This window comes from Conger conger, chromosome 8 (genome assembly GCF_963514075.1).
Source record: "Conger conger chromosome 8, fConCon1.1, whole genome shotgun sequence".
NCBI classification, from domain to species: Eukaryota; Metazoa; Chordata; class Actinopteri; order Anguilliformes; family Congridae; genus Conger; species Conger conger.
Window position 1 is genome coordinate 59,519,807 of NC_083767.1, and position 22,580 is coordinate 59,542,386.

At 51.4% G+C, this 22,580-nt stretch overlaps 1 protein-coding gene across 5 annotated transcripts in view; it reads left to right on the forward strand.

Annotated features, from left to right (window-relative positions):
* The window catches only part of dysf (dysferlin, limb girdle muscular dystrophy 2B (autosomal recessive)), a 119,756-nt gene that overhangs the window by 34,684 nt on the left and 62,492 nt on the right, over nt 1-22,580 (forward strand). For 3 of the 5 annotated variants that reach the window (XM_061252964.1, XM_061252967.1, XM_061252966.1), the window contains exons 17-29: nt 556-588; nt 2,898-3,013; nt 3,435-3,548; nt 4,524-4,701; nt 5,284-5,408; nt 6,131-6,237; nt 8,349-8,544; nt 9,407-9,553; nt 10,066-10,200; nt 10,955-11,121; nt 11,789-11,903; nt 12,556-12,661; nt 22,284-22,426. In XM_061252964.1, the coding sequence (XP_061108948.1) occupies nt 556-588; nt 2,898-3,013; nt 3,435-3,548; nt 4,524-4,701; nt 5,284-5,408; nt 6,131-6,237; nt 8,349-8,544; nt 9,407-9,553; nt 10,066-10,200; nt 10,955-11,121; nt 11,789-11,903; nt 12,556-12,661; nt 22,284-22,426 (1,682 nt within the window). The remainder of the gene's footprint in view (nt 1-555; nt 589-2,897; nt 3,014-3,434; nt 3,549-4,523; nt 4,702-5,283; nt 5,409-6,130; nt 6,238-8,348; nt 8,545-9,406; nt 9,554-10,065; nt 10,201-10,954; nt 11,122-11,788; nt 11,904-12,555; nt 12,662-22,283; nt 22,427-22,580) is intronic. The other 2 variants (XM_061252965.1, XM_061252968.1) reach the window with 1 other exon arrangement.

A 22,580-nucleotide genomic window follows, 5' to 3' on the forward strand; every position in this document is an offset into this window, starting at 1 on the left:
TATTTGGAGCCTGAGCCGAATATCCAAAGCCTGAATGGTGAAGCAGCTGAATACCTCCAGCACATTCATTAAGCCTAATAATTAATTCAATTATGCTGTAGGTTTGGATGAAGCAAGATCGGAAACATCTCTGACACTTCGAGGCAAGGGTTGCCTATACTTGCTCTAACTCTTCGAGGGTTGGCCTTCTTATGCAGTCTGTACAGAACAGCTGTTGTGTTTCTGGAGCCAGACAGATGCCCAGGTGTTTCACAGTTCCTAAGGTCACCTGGGTGTGTTTTGACGTGGCTAAGGGTAGCAGGTACAGGGACAGACTCTCAGAAGGCCTGGACTGTGAGAGGCATGGGATACTAACAGCGGGTCAGCGAGCACGCGGACCGTTCACCCAGCATGCCCTCAGCTTGTGCGTTGATGCACGGTGGAAGCGCATGGAGACTGCATCAGGGCCGCATGGGTGTGGCGTCAGCGGTGTGGTGCACTCTGTGCTCTGGTCATGCTCCCGAGCTCTCCACGCGGGCTCCTAATGTATCTCCACCGCTCTCTCTGTGCACTCAGATGACCTGGCTCCGCGGACCCCCTCGAACGCCAGTACGTCCGGAATCTCATTCCTCTCCCCTGTGGTGATGTCATAGTCATGGCACTGACATAACAATAACGTGACTTACCGTGCGGTGCAAACCGCGAAAGACCCAGGATATGATTACACAATCTTTGTGCGATCATATATAATCGTGTGCATTGCTCACAAGAACAATAGATGACTACACATATGTGTGTGTGTTTGTGTGTGTCAGAGGCCATGCAAATGTCTGTGTGTGTGTGTGTGTGTGTGTGTGACACTCCATAAGTAGTCTGAACATAACCCTGACTCCACAGAAACTAAACTTCGCTGTGCAGGGACAATATGGCAATGTATTTATGTGTGTGTGTGTGTGTGTGTGTGTGAGTGTAGCAAAAATGATATCTATCCGAACAAATAGTTAATATCTGAAAATATATACAATTCAATTCAATTTACACACGCAACTGTATTCTGTCCATTCTGTCTTCAGCATTAGACAGCATTAACTGACGTACCTATCTGATGTAAATACTGGTAATCAGAAGTGGTTTGTACAAAACGCAATGCTGTATAGCTTGCCGTTTTACATTTGTGCTGAAGAATGAGAAATTCCTTTGTTGAGTGTTTGTGACTCAGCATAGATCTATTTGTTAGTTGATAGGGGCTGTATTCAGGGGGAGGGAGACTCACACTTCAGTTTTGCAAGGCTAGGCGTTTATCTGTGTCATGATGACCTGGAATCAATACCAAATCAGTAACAATACCAAAGATGAAAAAAACTACATGTATTTTAATGTGTTGTTTCAAGTTTTTAAATTGTTATTATTATACAAATAAACTAAATAGAACAGATTGAATGTGCATACGTACCTCAACAGCGTTTTCTGTTTTCTCTGCAAGAAGCTCCTTGGATGTCTTGCACTATTTGACTGAATATTTCACAGAAACATGTTTTTTTGCTGCTCTGCTGATACAAAATTATTTTTTATAGAAACAAACTCATCTACTTCCTCAGAGCAGTGTAAAATAATATCTGCAGGGCTCATTGCTGTCCCTAATCTCACTGATAGACAAAGACAGGAGAAAGTCCATCAAGCAATCTGAAACGTCGCTACGTCAACTTTATTTTTAGGTTGTTTCGCAATCCTTTTTCGTGACACATCAGTCCTAACAAATGCATTGCCATATTGTCCCTGCACAGCTCAGTTTAGTTTCTGTGGAGTCTGTGTTATGTTCAGCCTACTTATGGCATCTTGAAGAAGATGGTGCACCCCCGTCTGAGGTGGAACAGCAGTGGTGGCTTTTCCCGCGGTTTTGAACCTTACATTACATTACATTACATTACATTACATTACACTACACTACACTACACTACACTACACTACATTACATTACATTACATTACATTACATTACATTACACTACACTACACTACACTACACTACATTACATTACATTACGTCGCTCTGGATGAGAGCGTCTTATCCAGAGCAACACACCGTTGAGCAGGAGACAGTCCTCCCCTGGAGCAATGCAGGGTTAAGGGCCTTGCTCAGGGGCCCAACGGCTGTGGGGATGTTATTGTGGCTACACCAGGATTAGAACCACCGACCTTGCGGGTCTCAGTCATGTAGCTTAACCACTACGCTACGGGCCGCCCAGGATCAGGGTCTGGGCGTGGAGAGACCTCAGCCTAGGCATGCTCAGTCATACTCTGGGCATACGCTGCTAGTCAGACTCACCGAGTGGGGACCTGGGCCAAACGGCTGGGAATGAGGTCAGAATGCTGCTCAAATGATCAGCAAGCTCATTCAGCCCCTTGAAAACCAGAAGTTATTAACCTCAGGTAATGAACGGGTTAGGTTTTAGACTGATTAGGTTTCGCCGCTTACAGTTTAACAGCTATTATTTTGGTTTGGTGTATGGTTTGAGTATCGATGATATCTGTCCTTAAATCCAGTTCATATATAGTAATAAGTAGTAGTGATAGCAATTATATATCAGTAAATATTCAATATACTGCGATGGACTGGCGACCTGTCCAGGGTGTATTCCTGCCTTTCGCCCAATGTATGCTGGGATAGGCTCCAGCCCCCCTGCGACTCTGTTCAGGATAAGCAGGTTAAGATAATGGATGAATGAATGACTTAATGAATATCTCAGTAGTAATCATACCGAAAGAGACTCCGGGATTCTGAACACAATGATTAGCCACGATTCCTGGGCCTTTTTCTCGCTGGCACAGCGAGCTTCGCGTAGGCTATGGATGCGCTGAGTGCCTCCTGACTGCGGCTAACCGCTCTCTCCTCTCCCCCCCCCCCCCCCCGTCACGCAGTGGACGACAGCCTGGGGTTCCTGCCCACCTTTGGGCCCTGCTTCATCAACCTGTACGGGAGCCCGAGGGAGTTCACCGCCTTCTCCGACCCCTACGAGGCGCTCAACCAGGGCAAGGTGCCCCACTGCTCCCGTCCACCGCTGACCAGTGACACTATCTGCTCCGGCCTTGTTGTTTAACGCTGAATTGAACTTCACGTCTACACAGTAAAATAATCAGTGTCAACAGAGTTTATATGTGCCCACTAGGACCACAGAGCTGTTAAAAGTCTAAACGAAGTTTATAAAACTGCCATAAAGTTTTTAAACCATGACTGGGCAAGGTTTATTACAAACCTGAGAAAGGCCTCTACACGTACGCCCGTTCACTGCAGGCTAGTGAATCGAGTTAATATATATCTTAATATATACCACAGCTTTAAATGCTTATGAATGGCATAATTTTGTTTGGACTGAATTGGTTTGAAAATATGAGTGAAATAGCTGAAGTCATACACGGGGCCGCAGATCTTCGTAACGCAAGTGTTGTACGCGGCAGGGGGAGGGCGTGGCCTACCGAGGCCGCCTCCTATTGGAGCTCAGCACCAAGCTGGTGGACAAGATGGAGCACAAGGTGGAGGACATCCCCTCCGACGACCTGTTGGTGGTCGAGGTGAGAAGCGCACCTGCCGAACTGCGGCACTCGATAACCGAGCAACATGGAGGATATTCGCGTACCGGAATGTATCTCACCCATACGTTTCATCGACTGATGGGGAACGTGTTAATTACATGACATCACATTACATCCGTTTAGCAGATGTCCTTTTCCAGACTTCCCAGAGATACTTGTAAGAGAAACATAAGTGACATCAGGCACATGTTTGATATGAGCAATGGTGCCAGCCCTATTACATAATATAGCATAACATAACATGAGGCCATTCAGCCCAGCAATCCTTGCCTTTTCCTACCGCTAAGTGTACCTTCTGCCTAGTTTGCCTAAAAGCTAAATATAATCTAACACCATGTCAAGCCTGGTCTTAAAAACCCCCAGTGTTTCTGCCTCCACTACATGTAAGGAATTTCTCCTTTGCCAATTTCCATTTGTGCCCGCTCGTTCTGCTAACCAAACTCAACCTGGAGAATATAATTCATAATTCATTTTGTTAATTCCTTTAATGAATTTAAAAGCCTCAATCAAAGCCTCCTTTTACTAAGCTTAAAGAGATTAAGCATCCTAAATCCATCCTTATTCTCATTACTTATTCTTCAGTAATAAGCTCTGTTCAATAACTGAGTAAAACAGAGTCACTCTGGGGGCGACATGGCTCAGGCAGTAAGAGCAGTCGTCTGGCAGTCGGAGGGTTGCCGGTTCGATCCCCTGCCCGGGCTGTGTCGAAGTGTCCCTGAGCGAGACACCTAACCCCCAAATGCTCCTGACGAGCTGGTCGGGGCCTTGCATGGCAGCCAATCGCTGTCGGTGTGTGAGTGTGTGTATGAATGGGTGAATGGAGAAGCATCAATTGTACAGCGCTTTGGATAAAGGCGCTATATAAATGCCTGCCTTTTACCATTTACCTTCCTCATTGTGAGTCTGGGAGCCTGAACAGTGGGTCGTAAACTCGCGTCTTTCTCGCGTTTCTAGAAATTCATGAGGAAGAGGAAGTACTACCTGTTTGCGGCGTTCTACTCGGCCACGCTGCTACAGGACGTGGACGACGCCATCCAGTTCGAGGTCAGCATCGGCAACTACGGCAACAAGTTCGACTACAGCTGTCTCCCTCTGGCCTCCACCACGCAGTACAGCCGAGCCGTGTTCGACGGTGAGACACAGCGCCCTCTCCTGTCCGTTCCGCAAACGGCAGGCGCTCCGCAGAGTGTAACACGATGAGAGAATGGGAAACCAGTGGTCGTAAACTGTGTGATGGGGGGGGGGGCTCGTTCCAATCGCTTATTTTTCACCTCCTGTCTCCTTGTGCCGTGTCTGACATCTTAAAGGAAATTCCAAACCCGTTAAATGTTCCGTCTAGAAGCTAGAAGCCAGGAGCTAGAAGCCTCCTGAAGGTATCTTAAGCAGGAAAACACAAGCACATCCTTTGCAGAAGTTTTTTTATTTTTTTTAAATGCGTGACGTATAAAAGATCGACCTGTCGATCTGCCGCACGTCTGCTACGATCTGTAACTGACGTGGCTTCAGACCTGACGTTTGAAGGAGCGAGGGCATTCCCAGGACGGACCTTCCTTGCTTTCCCCATCTTCCTCTCCCTTTCTCGCCTGGCCCAGCGGGCGGAGCTCGGAGCAGGGAAAGCAGCGAATAAAGAGGTTAAAAATAAGCGCTGGGTCGAGCCGTGTCTGGTCGAGCGGTGAGCCTAAATGACGGGGACACGCTGTGCCCTTCCCCTCAGGGTGTCACTATTACTACCTGCCCTGGGGCAACGTGAAGCCCGTGGTGGTGCTGTCCTCGGAGTGGGAGGACATTCGGCCCCGTATCGAGGCCCTGAACATGCTGCTGACCGTCGTGGCCCGCCTGGTGAGTCACGCGCCCGCTCTCCGTTCTTCTCACGGCCGGGCCGATCTCACTTAACCCTTTAAGCCACAGGTGTCAAAATCCAGTCCTGGAGGGCCGTAGTGTCTGCTGGTTTTTGGGGTGTTCTGGGTTCATTCAAGTCATTGAATGGTTAAAGTATCCACATGCCTTGTTCTCAAGGCCTTAATTGGCCTTAATTGGCAGCTGATTGAAAGGAAACCACAAAAACCCGCAGACACTGCAGCCCCCTGGGGATTCAGTTTGACACCCCTGCTTTAAGCTGTGAGGTCACAAACGTGAGATTACAATCTGAACGTGAACGCTCCTTTACGAATGTTCAAAACATGGGTTCAAAAATCACATATGATTAACTAAATAAATAACAATAATTTCACTTATAAGATGAGAGCAGAAAAATGTAACCTACGCTATTTGAATGTGAAAAAAGCTCATCACTCAGGAAATTGTCCAGTTCACATTTTCTTTTCACATGTGAATATATTAATTCACTTGTGAAAACATTCAATTTAACTGAAATTGTGATTTTCTCATGTGAGAAGGCAAATTGCACATTTTTTTGTAAGGCTTCTAATGCTGTTAACAATCACTACAGGTGATAGAAAGCAATTGAGTTCTGGAACACTGCCTTTTTTGAAAAAAAAAACATTCAAAAAAACCTGCTCTTCAAAGTGTTTTGCCTGACCTGCCCATCCCTTGGTCTTCAGGAGGCTAACCTGCAGCAGGTACAGCTGCACCTCAAAGCTGGCAGCGACCTGGTGGTGATGGAGAGCAAAGTGCTGCACCTCCTGGATGATGTAATCGCCGACTGCAGGTACCGGTCATGTCTCCCAGCCAGGGCGGGCAATGGGGGGATTTGACATGCTCACCTTGAACTCTGAACACGACAGCTAAAAGAAAATCACATGGGTCAGCAGCATGTAAGGATTTCAACCTATACAGCTAAATGATGATTCAGCTTAGTATGGCTTTAAATCAGGGGTGTGAACGGTTAAACGGTTAACCGGTTGACCCAAACTGATTTGCAACCGGTTAGAAAAAATTGCTAGCCGATAGTAAAATAAATGCACGTTCATCACCATGCGTATTATTGCGGTTCTAAACTAGCGATCGACTAGCTTCAGTAGTTTGAACAATCTGCAGTCTGGCCATTTCAGGGGGTTTAAAATGCAAACACCACAGGGAGTTGAATGCTACAGTATAATGATCAAATAATTTCTGTGCCTGTTTGTTTACTTACGGCTAATTGTAATGTTATGTCGTTTCCTAAGGTTCACAGAAGATCCGTGTTTATTCGTTGACACGCGAATTTAAACTACGACAAACTGAACGTAGCTTTCCACTATGCTGTATCAACATAAAAATAAATAAAGCAATACATCATTGCACAAAATATTGCAATACGCTGTTTACATTGAAATCCACAAGCCACAGTTGTACAAGCACGCAGTCTGCGGCCATTTCAGAGGGTTAAGAATGCAAACACCGCATGGAATTGAATGCTACAGTAGTCAAATATTTTTTGTGTGCTTTAAATCTGTAGCTATTAGTTCACTTATGGCTTAATCATATGGCGTTTCTTCATCCGTGCTTATTCGTTGACACGCGAATTTTTATCGGCAAACGAACACTTTCCACTATGCGGTATCTACATAAAAATAAATAAAGCAATACTGTTAATCTATGTAATAATTGTTATGCTCTCATGCAGTGGTCTAGTTTATGTTGATGACGTGACGTCAACGTTTCACGTATGTTTAATGACGTCACTGTTTTACGTGAGGTTATATATGTAAGTGCGAGAATAATAAAACTCTTCTTCTTCCCGGTAAATGAGACCGACGGCGAGCGTGAGCTTTATTTCCCTTATACAACTAACTTGTAAACCGGTTATCCTGCCCTAAGATGACAACGCCAACAAATACATTATCATTAGGCTATTTATCCATCGGATATTGAAAGCGAAAATTCCCTGCTTTCAGCGAAAAATGGACACGTTAATCTGGACACCACGATTGTCCCACGCCATATGCAATGTATTGGCATATAAAATGCAAATTTAGCGTCTCATAAGAATATATCAAATTGTACAGAGACCTGCATTGGTATTAAAATAAAATCATTAGACCAGCCGCCCACGGTAAAATAGACCGGGTGTTATATTATATCAGGCAAATATTGGGTGACCACGGAATTTTGAGCGCACAACCCCGTAGTTGCTAATAGCAGCATATTTACAGATTTCATACCAATCAAGTCTATCAGGCAGAAGACAGAGAAGAGGGATGAAAACATGAAGAATTATAATTTTAACCGATGCATTTAAAAAAATGACTCACGATCGACCAGCATGGACGTAAACCACAGGGATTTAACTGTGAGGTTACACCGCACAATGTCAATGTAAATATTTAATTTGGTAATTAGGCTGACTTACTATTATCTGACTTACAATGTTGACATTTAACTATTGAGATGGCCCAAAAATAACGTTTGAAAATGCAATTACATTCTCAGTAATCCAGTAAAAAAAAAAAAACGACCCCTAGCGGCCATAAGCAATATCGGTTAAGCGGTTAACCGTTTAAAAAATGGGATGGTAACCGGTTACATAAAGTGATGATTTGTCACATCCCTACTTTAAATACTTTTATCACAAGAGGGAGCAAAGAAACAAAATGTGTTTTGTGTCCTCTATCTGGATCTCAACATATACTAGCACACATTTACACTTAAGTTATTGGTTACTGTGTACAGCATTGTTATTTTTATTTTTTGTAAGTAATACTAGTTTTTGTCTGGTTTTGACGCATTCTGTAATGCTTGCCTCTGCACTGGGTGCCACAGACAGGAGACTCAGTGTCTGTCCATCTGTTTAAACATCGCCCTTTTTTGCTGATTTCCCCCCCGTCCTGCCCGGAGCAGCAAGGACCTCCCGCGGCTGGAGGACTGGCCCTGCGTCACCCCGCTGGACCGGGCCCTCAGGCACCTGCGCAGGCTCACCATGCGGCAGATCGAGCAGGCCGCCCTCACCCTCAAACACGGCACCAGCACCGAGCTGGAGAACGTTCTGGAGCAGGCCGAAGACTGGGCGCAAAGGCTGCGCTCCCTGGCTGAGGAGGTGAGGTTGAAATTGTACTTCCCTCTAGGGTCTTTCAGCGCACTTATCCCCGGTTATGGGTATGCACTTTGCACTCTGCTGTACGTCGCTCTGGATAAGTGGCCAAATGCCATGTAATGTAATGTGAGGTGGAACGGGCGGGGGGGGGGGGGGGGGATTTAGAGAGGGAGAGAGGGTGGAGAGAGAGAGGCAGAGGGGGAAAGAGAAGGCGAGTTAGAGGCAGGGAGTTAGGTTAGAGGCAGGGAGCTCCCTGGCTGAGGGGTTGAGGTGGGACAGGGGAGGTGGGGGAGGTGGGGGTGAGGAGAAAGATACAAAGATGAAGAGAGGGAAAGAGAGAAAGAGGAGAACTTCAGACAAAGACAAAGAGATAGAATGTAAGGTAAAGGTTTGATGTAGAAATGGAAAGAGAGGAAGAAGAGAGGGAGAGAGAGAGGGACAGAGAGAGGGCGAGGGTGAATCTGAATTCTGTGCTTAAAATTGTATGAATGTAGTAAACAGAAGTTAATGAGGTGATTGTGATCAGGGTGGGGATTTAGTGGTAAGGAAATCTGCATCACAGACCAAAGCGGAAGTCTTCTTACACTCTCAGTAATGAAGGCACCATTGGCAAACATTTTCCTTCTTAAAGGACACTTAAAGTTCAGCAAAAAAGTTGTAATGAATTAAGAATTATTTATTGCTGTCTCGGGGTGCAATTGTATGTGCCTATGGTACCAGCTCAGTGACAAGCATTTGTACCTCTTTAGGATGGTATAATGATGTACAGCACTTCTGTTTGGTGGATCTATCAAGAGCATAGATCCCCTCCCACACACACACACACACACACACACACACCCATCTGACGGCGCTCTGCCCCCAGCCCCAGAACAGCCTGCCGGACATCGTGATCTGGATGCTGCAGGGCGACCGCAGGGTGGCCTACCACCGCATCCCCGCCCACGAGGTCCTCTTCTCCCAGGACCACTGCGGGAAGAACTGCGGCCAGCTGCAGACCATCCTCATGAAGGTACCTCACCAGCGTAGCCTGACGGGAAACCCCCCCCCCCCCGTTGACTGCGCTTGTCAGCAGGAGGGTGCAGGTTGATTCGGAGGAGTTGCTGATTACGGAATGTCACGTTGGCCTCGCTGCACCTGTCAAGCCGAAGAACTATTATTTTGTATTTTTTTAGTATTTAGTGAGCGCAACGGTTTATGGCAAAACAAATGGACGATGCGATTGTCATCAAGGGTGTATAATATTTATGCAAGGCACCGTGAAAGCTTCACGCGTGGGTTATGTTCCGAATAAGGCTTTGTTCACTGCGCTTGTGCATCATTGAAAGGCGGTGTGTGAGTCTTCTAGTTCCACCTCAAACATGATTGCAGTGCTTCAATTAGATGTCTCGTGTATATGCTGTAGGTCGGTGCTCTAGGTTTGTTTTGTAAAGGTTGCAATTGGGTGGCTGCTGTAAGATGCCTCTCTCTCTTCTTCTGCCCCTCCTGCCCCCCCCCCCCCACCCTCTCTTTCTGTCTCTGTAGTACCCCCAGGGTGGTGGTGGGTCGAGTGACAAGATCCCAGCACAGCTGCGGGTGAAGGTGTGGTTCGGGCTGTCGGCCGACGCAAAGAGCTTCAACGAGTTCGCCGAGGGGAAGCTCTCCGTGTTCGCCGAGACGGTGAGGGGCATGGCTGGGATATGCTTCAGACCGTCGATAATTAGCCAAATATTTTACTCACTATCCGACTTCCAGTCTCATATCACAACGTTAGGAGTAATGTACAACTACTGACAAAGACTGTGTGCCGATGTACTGTACACTGCTTAACATTACATTACGTCTCTTGGCTGACGCTTTTATCCAAAATGACTTACAGTTGATTAGACTAAGCAGGAGACAATCCTCCCCTGGAGCAATGCCGGGTTAAGAGCCTTGCTCCAGGGCCAAATAGCCGTGCGGATCTTATGGTGGCTACACCGGGGATCGAACCACCGACCTTGCGGGTCCCAGTCCCATTAGGAATAATGTACAACTACTAACAAAGGATCTGTGCCGATGTACTCTACACTGCTTTAGTCTAAAGCTCATGAGACAGTTCTATTATCACATGGTCACCACAAGAAATGCGTTTGTTTGACACACTCTAACCAGGGGGTGTCAAACTCCAGTCCTGGAGGACTGCAGTGTCTGCTGGTTTTTGGTGTGTTTCAGCGCCAGTGATTAATTAAGTCTTTCATTGGCTAAAGAGTCCACATACGTTGCTCTCAAGGCCTTAATTGGCTGCTGATTGAAAGGAAACCACAAATACCAGCAGACACTGCGGCCCTCCAGGACCGGAGTTTGACAGCCCTGCTCTAAGCTAACCTGAGATGCAAAGCTACAATGCTACCGACAGCAGTTGAACTGTCCCGTTCCGTCTTTTTCCCGTCAGTATGAGAACCAGACCAAGCTGGCCTTAGTGGGGAGCTGGGGCACCACAGGACTGATGTACCCCAAGTTCAGCGACGTCACCGGGAAGGTCAGACTGTCAAAAGACAGCTTCCGGCCCTCCCCCGGCTGGGCCTGGGCTGGGGAGTGGTACATCAGCCCCGAAAAGACGTGAGTGGGGGGCGGGCGGATTCACAGAGGGAGAGAGCATCCAAAGGGACTTGCAGTCGATTAGACTAAGCTGGAGACGATCCTCCTCTGGGGCGATGCAGGGTTAAGGGCCTCGCTTATTGCGGGGATCGCACCGCCGACCCTTGCGGCTCCCAGTCATGTACCTTAACCACTACGCTGCAGGCTGCCCGCAGAGACAGAAAGGGAGAGAGGGAAGGGGGGGAAGAGAGGATGAACTAGAGGCAGGGAGTTCGGTTAGAGAGTCGGTCTGCCTGAACATCTCCACATGCTAATGTCTGGACTAAGCTGTCTGTTAAAGGAGACCTGGAATGAGGTGTCTGTTTTTGTGTGTAATTTTTTCTGTTCAATGATGTCACCCCACTCACCGCACTCTGTTTAAGTAGGAGCTCTGCCTGACTATTGCCTGTCTTTCCTGGGTAAAGGCTGTGGTAAAAAAAGATATCATTGAAGCTTATCAGTGCTGACTTTTAATAAATTGTATAAATTATCTTTGGTCTCTTACTGTAAATGTACCTTGATGCATTCGAATATTGACAGTGCCTGCCTGCAAACATCCTCAGAGCTGTGTATATTGTACAGTCAGTCTGTGGAGGTGATGAGGAACGCTATGTTCTATGTTCTACGTTCTATTTCCTATGTTCCGCAGGATGCTGTACGATGTGGACGCTGGTCACATGACCTTCATGGAGGAGGTGTTTGAGAACCAGATGCGGTTGCCCGGGGGACAGTGGATCGGAATGCCGGAGGGCTACACCGATGTGGTCAGTGCTATTTATGTCCTTATCGTTGGCATGGTTACAACACAGAGAAAATCCATGCAAGTGCACTGAGCTTGTGCACCTGTGCACAACCAGTAGTGTACTCTTACCCTCCTCTTACCTGGGGTGACATTAGCTCAGGAGGTAAGAGCAGTCGTCTGGCAGTCGGAGGGTTGCCGGTTCGATCCTGCACTGGGTCTGTTCGAGTGTCCCTGGGCAAGACACCTAACCCCCCAATTGCTCCTGATGAGCTAGTTGGTGCCTTGTATGGCGGCTAATCGCCGTTGGTGTGTGAGTGTGAATGGGTGAATGAGAAGCATCAATTGTACCGTGCTTTGGATAAAGGCGCTATATAAAAGCCAAGCATTTACCATTCCTGTATGTTCTTTATAATAACTCAAACGCATGGAACCAAGGAGCCATCTTGCTCTATGGACATGGAAGCAGAACTACTAAGTAAACAATACAGGCACTTTGCTCAGTCCATTGCTCCTTGCGATTTTACATGCAGCCCTTGCAAATACATCCAGTATTCCTTGGACAAGTTGGATGGAAGCAGCGTGCCTGTATAGGGGATTAAGGGGAATGTCTCGGAGCTTTGGCTGCCCCCAGACAGGGACGTCAGACCCACGTGCTCTTCTCTCTTTCGGGGCAGAACGGGGAGAAGGCCGTGCCGAAGGACGAGGTGGATTGTCCCCCGGGCTGGGTGTGGGAGGACGTGGAGTGGAGCGAAGACCTCAACCGCGCCGTGGATGACCAAGGTATCTGCGCTACTGTGCCCGCCTGCGCCCTACAGTCACCCTTAAAGCCTGATTTATACTTCTGCTCAAATCAACGCGTAGGCTACCATGTTGCAGATCTTATTTTGGCTACACCGGGATTAGTACCACCGGCCTTGCGTGTCCCAGTCATTTACCTTAACCACTATGCTACAGGCTACCCTACAAAATATGTAGCTATGTGTCGCAGCAACACGGACCGTAAAAAGTGTGCCAACTGTGGCCGTAGCCTCCACGTTGACTCGACGCAGAAGTATAAATCAGGCTTGAGTAGTGCATGTCAGTGGCCCTCAATCCTGGTCCTGGACGGCCACAGGCAGGGCTGGATTAAGTCTATGTGGGCCCTGGGGCTACAGCAACCTTTATGTCCTCACCCGTCCCCAAGATTTAACAGCACATAAAAGCACAAGTGCAGAAAGTCTCAAGGTCTGAGGGGAGCTGGTTGAGTGGGCAGGGACAAGACGGCCACGCTGATGTCCGATTGAGTCCGGTGAACTATTAGTGTCAGTCACTCTAACAGCCCTCCCGTGCCCACCCAGACACACGCACAGTCTGCTGTCAGTACCACGGCCGCACGGACAGTGGAACAGAGAGCGCAGGCCTTTAAGCCTGTAAGTTTCTTGGGGCTGATCTTAAGGCAAATACAAAAGTGGGCTTGAGGGATTGAGGATCAACGTATTAACACATTATACATTTATACTATCTACATTTTTCCCCCCCGTATTAACACAGCTATCCTGAGCAAGGGTGCATTGCCTCATCTAGAAATCAAACCTCTGGCATTTATAAATCTAACCTCAAACTTCTAGAAGGCCAAACCCCACCGTGCCACACTGAAGGGCTCTGGCTTAAATGTGCCAATAAGAAAAATCAGAAAAGGTTTTACAGAGTAAAATGACAGAGGGAGCACTACCAGAATCAACCATCACTGTTGAGTTTTCTCCCTTACTCCTCCCTGCCCAGTCTCCCAGTCTCCCAGTCTCGCAGTCTGCAGACAGCACCCTCTGTGTGATGGAAACCTTTGCCAGGGGCCTGCGTTCTGTCCCCTCTTATCCTTAAAATAACCGATGCCATATCCCTCTGCCTCTGGCTTGTCTCACGCGGGCCCTGTCTGGGTTACAGTACGGGGGGTGGGCCCCGTGAACACTGACACCGCTGTCTCGTTGGGGAATTCGAGCCAGGCCTGCAGCCCGTGAAAGTGCCTACGGGCAGCCGTCGTTTGGCGGGCAGCCGGCGATCCTGCCTGCAGTCTGGCACCGCAGTGCGCCGTGCGTGTGAGGCCCGGTGGTGGAGACGAGGCCTGGCGGTGGAGACGAGGCCTGGCGGTGGAGACGAGGCCTGGCGGTGGAGACGAGGCCTGGCGGTGGAGACGAGGCCTGGCGGTGGAGACGAGGCCTGGCGGTGGAGACGAGGCCTGGCGGTGGAGACGAGGCCCGGCCGCTGAAGGAATGCGATCGTTCGCCAGTCCTGCCGCCAGTGGACCGCCGCCGCGCCGACTCGCCAAACTCTGCCCAAGCGCCGCGGAGCGATCTGACTCGACTGTCTCCTCTGACTCGCTCTCCACTCGACTGTCTCCTCTGACTCGCTCTCCACTCGACTGTCTCCTCTGACTCGCTCTCCACTCGACTGTCTCCTCTGACTCGCTCTCCACTCGACTGTCTCTGACTCGCTCTCCACTCGACCGTCTCCTCTGACTCGCTCTCCACTCCACTGTCTCCTCTGACTCGCTCTCCACTCGACTGTCTCCTCTGACTCGCTCTCCACTCGACTGTCTCTGACTCGCTCTCCACTCGACCGTCTCCTCTGACTCGCTCTCCACTCGACTGTCTCCTCTGACTCGCTCTCCACTCCACTGTCTCCTCTGACTCGCTCTCCACTCCACTGTCTCTGACTCGCTCTCCACTCGACTGTCTCTGACTCGCTCTCCACTCGACTGTCTCCTCTGACTCGCTCTCCACTCCACTGTCTCCTCTGACTCGCTCTCCACTCCACTGTCTCCTCTGACTCGCTCTCCACTCCACTGTCTCCTCTGACTCGCTCTCCACTCCACTGTCTCCTCTGACTCGCTCTCCACTCGACTGTCTCTGACTCGCTCTCCACTCGACTGTCTCTGACTCGCTCTCCACTCGACTGTCTCTGACTCGCTCTCCACTCGACCGTCTCCTCTGACTCGCTCTCCACTCCACTGTCTCCTCTGACTCGCTCTCCACTCGACTGTCTCCTCTGACTCGCTCTCCACTCGACTGTCTCCTCTGACTCGCTCTCCACTCGACTGTCTCTGACTCGCTCTCCACTCGACTGTCTCCTCTGACTCGCTCTCCACTCCACTGTCTCCTCTGACTCGCTCTCCACTCCACTGTCTCCTCTGACTCGCTCTCCACTCCACTGTCTCCTCTGACTCGCTCTCCACTCCACTGTCTCTGACTCGCTCTCCACTCCACTGTCTCTGACTCGCTCTCCACTCGACTGTCTCCTCTGACTCGCTCTCCACTCGACTGTCTCCTCTGACTCGCTCTCCACTCCACTGTCTCCTCTGACTCGCTCTCCACTCGACTGTCTCTGACTCGCTCTCCACTCGACCGTCTCCTCTGACTCGCTCTCCACTCCACTGTCTCCTCTGACTCGCTCTCCACTCGACTGTCTCCTCTGACTCGCTCTCCACTCGACTGTCTCTGACTCGCTCTCCACTCGACCGTCTCCTCTGACTCGCTCTCCACTCGACTGTCTCCTCTGACTCGCTCTCCACTCCACTGTCTCCTCTGACTCGCTCTCCACTCCACTGTCTCTGACTCGCTCTCCACTCGACTGTCTCTGACTCGCTCTCCACTCGACTGTCTCCTCTGACTCGCTCTCCACTCCACTGTCTCCTCTGACTCGCTCTCCACTCCACTGTCTCCTCTGACTCGCTCTCCACTCCACTGTCTCCTCTGACTCGCTCTCCACTCCACTGTCTCCTCTGACTCGCTCTCCACTCGACTGTCTCTGACTCGCTCTCCACTCGACTGTCTCTGACTCGCTCTCCACTCGACTGTCTCTGACTCGCTCTCCACTCGACCGTCTCCTCTGACTCGCTCTCCACTCCACTGTCTCCTCTGACTCGCTCTCCACTCGACTGTCTCCTCTGACTCGCTCTCCACTCGACTGTCTCCTCTGACTCGCTCTCCACTCGACTGTCTCTGACTCGCTCTCCACTCGACTGTCTCCTCTGACTCGCTCTCCACTCCACTGTCTCCTCTGACTCGCTCTCCACTCCACTGTCTCCTCTGACTCGCTCTCCACTCCACTGTCTCCTCTGACTCGCTCTCCACTCCACTGTCTCCTCTGACTCGCTCTCCACTCCACTGTCTCTGACTCGCTCTCCACTCCACTGTCTCTGACTCGCTCTCCACTCGACTGTCTCCTCTGACTCGCTCTCCACTCGACTGTCTCCTCTGACTCGCTCTCCACTCCACTGTCTCCTCTGACTCGCTCTCCACTCGACTGTCTCTGACTCGCTCTCCACTCCACTGTCTCCTCTGACTCGCTCTCCACTCCACTGTCTCTGACTCGCTCTCCACTCGACTGTCTCCTCTGACTCGCTCTCCACTCCACTGTCTCCTCTGACTCGCTCTCCACTCGACTGTCTCCTCTGACTCGCTCTCCACTCCACTGTCTCCTCTGACTCGCTCTCCACTCCACTGTCTCCTCTGACTCGCTCTCCACTCCACTGTCTCCTCTGACTCGCTCTCCACTCGACTGTCTCCTCTGACTCGCTCTCCACTCGACTGTCTCCTCTGACTCGCTCTCCACTCGACTGTCTCCTCTGACTCGCTCTCCACTCGACTGTCTCCTCTGACTCGCTCTCCACTTGACTGTCTCTGACTCGCTCTCCACTCGACCGTCTCCTCTGACTCGTTCTCCACTCGACTGTCTCCTCTGACTCGCTCTCCACTCCACTGTCTCCTCTGACTCGCTCTCCACTCCACTGTCTCTGACTCACTCTCCACTCCACTGTCTCTGACTCGCTCTCCACTCCACTGTCTCTGACTCGCTCTCCACTCGACTGTCTCCTCTGACTCGCTCTCCACTCGACTGTCTCTGACTCGCTCTCCACTCGACTGTCTCTGACTCGCTCTCCACTCGACTGTCTCCTCTGACTCGCTCTCCACTCGACTGTCTCTGACTCGCTCTCCACTCGACTGTCTCTGACTCGGTCTCCACTCGACCGTCTCCTCTGACTCGCTCTCCACTCCACTGTCTCTGACTCGCTCTCCACTCCACTGTCTCTGACTCGCTCTCCACTCAACTGTCTCCTCTGACTCGCTCTCCACTCGACTGTCTCCTCTGACTCGCTCTCCACTCCACTGTCTCCTCTGACTCGCTCTCCACTCCACTGTCTCTGACTCGCTCTCCACTCGACTGTCTCCTCTGACTCGCTCTCCACTCGACTGTCTCCTCTGACTCGCTCTCCACTCCACTGTCTCCTCTGACTCGCTCTCCACTCGACTGTCTCTGACTCGCTCTCCACTCCACTGTCTCCTCTGACTCGCTCTCCACTCCACTGTCTCTGACTCGCTCTCCACTCGACTGTCTCCTCTGACTCGCTCTCCACTCCACTGTCTCCTCTGACTCGCTCTCCACTCGACTGTCTCCTCTGACTCGCTCTCCACTCCACTGTCTCCTCTGACTCGCTCTCCACTCCACTGTCTCCTCTGACTCGCTCTCCACTCCACTGTCTCCTCTGACTCGCTCTCCACTCGACTGTCTCCTCTGACTCGCTCTCCACTCGACTGTCTCCTCTGACTCGCTCTCCACTCGACTGTCTCCTCTGACTCGCTCTCCACTCGACTGTCTCCTCTGACTCGCTCTCCACTTGACTGTCTCTGACTCGCTCTCCACTCGACCGTCTCCTCTGACTCGTTCTCCACTCGACTGTCTCCTCTGACTCGCTCTCCACTCCACTGTCTCCTCTGACTCGCTCTCCACTCCACTGTCTCTGACTCACTCTCCACTCCACTGTCTCTGACTCGCTCTCCACTCCACTGTCTCTGACTCGCTCTCCACTCGACTGTCTCCTCTGACTCGCTCTCCACTCGACTGTCTCTGACTCGCTCTCCACTCGACTGTCTCTGACTCGCTCTCCACTCGACTGTCTCCTCTGACTCGCTCTCCACTCGACTGTCTCTGACTCGCTCTCCACTCGACTGTCTCTGACTCGGTCTCCACTCGACCGTCTCCTCTGACTCGCTCTCCACTCCACTGTCTCTGACTCGCTCTCCACTCCACTGTCTCTGACTCGCTCTCCACTCAACTGTCTCCTCTGACTCGCTCTCCACTCGACTGTCTCCTCTGACTCGCTCTCCACTCCACTGTCTCCTCTGACTCGCTCTCCACTCCACTGTCTCCTCTGACTCGCTCTCCACTCGACTGTCTCTGACTCGCTCTCCACTCGACTGTCTCTGACTCGCTCTCCACTCGACCGTCTCCTCTGACTCGCTCTCCACTCCACTGTCTCCTCTGACTCGCTCTCCACTCCACTGTCTCTGACTCGCTCTCCACTCCACTGTCTCTGACTCGCTCTCCACTCGACTGTCTCCTCTGACTCGCTCTCCACTCGACTGTCTCCTCTGACTCGCTCTCCACTCCACTGTCTCCTCTGACTCGCTCTCCACTCGACTGTCTCCTCTGACTCGCTCTCCACCCCACTGTCTCCTCTGACTCGCTCTCCACTCGACTGTCTCTGACTCGCTCTCCACTCGACCGTCTCCTCTGACTCGCTCTCCACTCGACTGTCTCCTCTGACTCGCTCTCCACTCCACTGTCTCCTCTGACTCGCTCTCCACTCCACTGTCTCTGACTCGCTCTCCACTCGACCGTCTCCTCTGACTCGCTCTCCACTCCACTGTCTCCTCTGACTCGCTCTCCACTCGACTGTCTCCTCTGACTCGCTCTCCACTCCACTGTCTCCTCTGACTCGCTCTCCACTCCACTGTCTCCTCTGACTCGCTCTCCACTCCACTGTCTCTGACTCGCTCTCCACTCCACTGTCTCTGACTCGCTCTCCACTCGACTGTCTCCTCTGACTCGCTCTCCACTCGACTGTCTCCTCTGACTCGCTCTCCACTCCACTGTCTCCTCTGACTCGCTCTCCACTCCACTGTCTCCTCTGACTCGCTCTCCACTCGACTGTCTCTGACTCGCTCTCCACTCGACTGTCTCCTCTGACTCGCTCTCCACTCGACTGTCTCCTCTGACTCGCTCTCCACTCCACTGTCTCCTCTGACTCGCTCTCCACTCGACTGTCTCTGACTCGCTCTCCACTCGACCGTCTCCTCTGACTCGCTCTCCACTCCACTGTCTCCTCTGACTCGCTCTCCACTCCACTGTCTCCTCTGACTCGCTCTCCACTCGACTGTCTCCTCTGACTCGCTCTCCACTCGACTGTCTCCTCTGATTCGCTCTCCACTCGACTGTCTCTGACTCGCTCTCCACTCGACTGTCTCCTCTGACTCGCTCTCCACTCCACTGTCTCCTCTGACTCGCTCTCCACTCCACTGTCTCTGACTCACTCTCCACTCCACTGTCTCTGACTCGCTCTCCACTCCACTGTCTCTGACTCGCTCTCCACTCGACTGTCTCCTCTGACTCGCTCTCCACTCGACTGTCTCTGACTCGCTCTCCACTCGACTGTCTCTGACTCGCTCTCCACTCGACTGTCTCCTCTGACTCGCTCTCCACTCCACTGTCTCCTCTCCACTGTCTCCTCTGACTCGCTCTCCACTCCACTGTCTCCTCTGACTCGCTCTCCACTCCACTGTCTCCTCTGACTCGCTCTCCACTCGACTGTCTCTGACTCGCTCTCCACTCGACTGTCTCTGACTCGCTCTCCACTCGACCGTCTCCTCTGACTCGCTCTCCACTCCACTGTCTCCTCTGACTCGCTCTCCACTCCACTGTCTCTGACTCGCTCTCCACTCCACTGTCTCTGACTCGCTCTCCACTCGACTGTCTCTGACTCGCTCTCCACTCGACTGTCTCCTCTGACTCGCTCTCCACCCCACTGTCTCCTCTGACTCGCTCTCCACTCCACTGTCTCCTCTGACTCGCTCTCCACTCGACTGTCTCCTCTGACTCGCTCTCCACTCGACTGTCTCCTCTGACTCGCTCTCCACTCCACTGTCTCTGACTCGCTCTCCACTCCACTGTCTCTGACTCGCTCTCCACTCGAGTGTCTCCTCTGACTCGCTCTCCACTCCACTGTCTCCTCTGACTCGCTCTCCACTCCACTGTCTCCTCTGACTCGCTCTCCACTCGACTGTCTCCTCTGACTCGCTCTCCACTCCACTGTCTCCTCTGACTCGCTCTCCACTCGACTGTCTCCTCTGACTCGCTCTCCACTCCACTGTCTCTGACTCGCTCTCCACTCCACTGTCTCCTCTGACTCGCTCTCCACTCGACTGTCTCTGACTCGCTCTCCACTCGACTGTCTCTGACTCGCTCTCCACTCGACTGTCTCCTCTGACTCGCTCTCCACTCCACTGTCTCCTCTGACTCGCTCTCCACTCGACTGTCTCCTCTGACTCGCTCTCCACTCCACTGTCTCCTCTGACTCGCTCTCCACTCCACTGTCTCCTCTGACTCGCTCTCCACTCGACTGTCTCTGACTCGCTCTCCACTCGACTGTCTCTGACTCGCTCTCCACTCGACTGTCTCTGACTCGCTCTCCACTCGACCGTCTCCTCTGCCTCGCTCTCCACTCCACTGTCTCTGACTCGCTCTCCACTCCACTGTCTCTGACTCGCTCTCCACTCCACTGTCTCCTCTGACTCGCTCTCCACTCGACTGTCTCCTCTGACTCGCTCTCCACTCGACTGTCTCTGACTCGCTCTCCACTCCACTGTCTTCTCTGACTCGCTCTCCACTCGACTGTCTCTGACTCGCTCTCCACTCGACTGTCTCCTCTGACTCGCTCTCCACTCGACTGTCTCCTCTGACTCGCTCTCCACTCCACTGTCTCCTCTGACTCGCTCTCCACTCGACTGTCTCTGACTCGCTCTCCACTCGACTGTCTCCTCTGACTCGCTCTCCACCCCACTGTCTCCTCTGACTCGCTCTCCACTCCACTGTCTCCTCTGACTCGCTCTCCACTCGACTGTCTCCTCTGACTCGCTCTCCACTCGACTGTCTCCTCTGACTCGCTCTCCACTCCACTGTCTCTGACTCGCTCTCCACTCCACTGTCTCTGACTCGCTCTCCACTCGACTGTCTCTGACTCGCTCTCCACTCGACTGTCTCCTCTGACTCGCTCTCCACCCCACTGTCTCCTCTGACTCGCTCTCCACTCCACTGTCTCCTCTGACTCGCTCTCCACTCGACTGTCTCCTCTGACTCGCTCTCCACTCGACTGTCTCCTCTGACTCGCTCTCCACTCCACTGTCTCCTCTGACTCGCTCTCCACTCGACTGTCTCCTCTGACTCGCTCTCCACTCCACTGTCTCTGACTCGCTCTCCACTCCACTGTCTCCTCTGACTCGCTCTCCACTCGACTGTCTCCTCTGACTCACTCTCCACTCCACTGTCTCTGACTCGCTCTCCACTCGACTGTCTCCTCTGACTCGCTCTCCACTCGACTGTCTCCTCTGACTCGCTCTCCACTCCACTGTCTCCTCTGACTCGCTCTCCACTCCACTGTCTCCTCTGACTCGCTCTCCACTCCACTGTCTCCTCTGACTCGCTCTCCACTCCACTGTCTCCTCTGACTCGCTCTCCACTCCACTGTCTCCTCTGACTCGCTCTCCACTCCACTGTCTCCTCTGACTCTCTCACCACTCCACTGTCTCCTCTGACTCGCTCTCCACTCCACTGTCTCCTCTGACTCGCTCCTCTGACTCGCTCTCCACTCGACTGTCTCCTCTGACTCTCTCTCCACTCGACTGTCTCCTCTGACTCGCTCTCCACTCCACTGTCTCCTCTGACTCGCTCTCCACTCCACTGTCTCCTCTGACTGCTGCACAGAGGCCACATCCAAGAGAAACACAGCCTGTCCCACGCTGTGTCTGTCCCACGCCGTGCCTAAAATCTAAAATCTGTAATCATCGATGACCAAATGTAATGTGATCTAAAATCTATAATCAGTGATGACCAAATGTAATGTGGTCTAAAATCTGTAATCAGTGCTGACCAAATGTAATGTGATCTAAAATCTATAATCAGTGCTGACAAAATGTAATGTGGTCTAAAATCTATAATTAGTGCTGACAAAATGTAATGTGATCTAAAATCTATAATCAGTGCTGACCAAATGTAATGTGATCTAAAATCTATAATCAGTGCTGACAAAATGTAATGTGGTCTAAAATCTATAATTAGTGCTGACCAAATGTAATGTGATCTAAAATCTATAATCAGTGCTGACAAAATGTAATGTGATCTAAAATCTATAATCAGTGCTGACAAAATGTAATGTGATCTAAAATCTATAATCAGTGCTGACAAAATGTAATGTGCTCTAAAATCTGTAGCCTGTTGATCCCAGCCTGTGGGAGTCCCAGACTCCCTGTGACAGAAGCTAACTGCCCTGCCTCCACCCCCCCCCCCCCCGTCTCTCCTGCCCCCCCCCCCCCAGGCTGGGAGTACGGCCTCACCATTCCCCCCGACCGCCGGCCCAAAGCCTGGGTCCCGGCTGAGAAGATGTACCACACCAACCGGCGCCGGCGCTGGGTCCGACTGCGGCGCCGGGACATGCAGAGGACGGAGGCGCTGAGGAAGGTGCGGCCGCCACTTTAACATCCCAAACGGACCGGAACCGGCACCGGCTCTGTTCACATCGCGGCTCCGCCAGTCTGTAGTTGCATTTACGTTTACGTTTACGTTTACGTTTACGTTTACGTTTACATTTTACTTTTACATTACGTTTACGTTT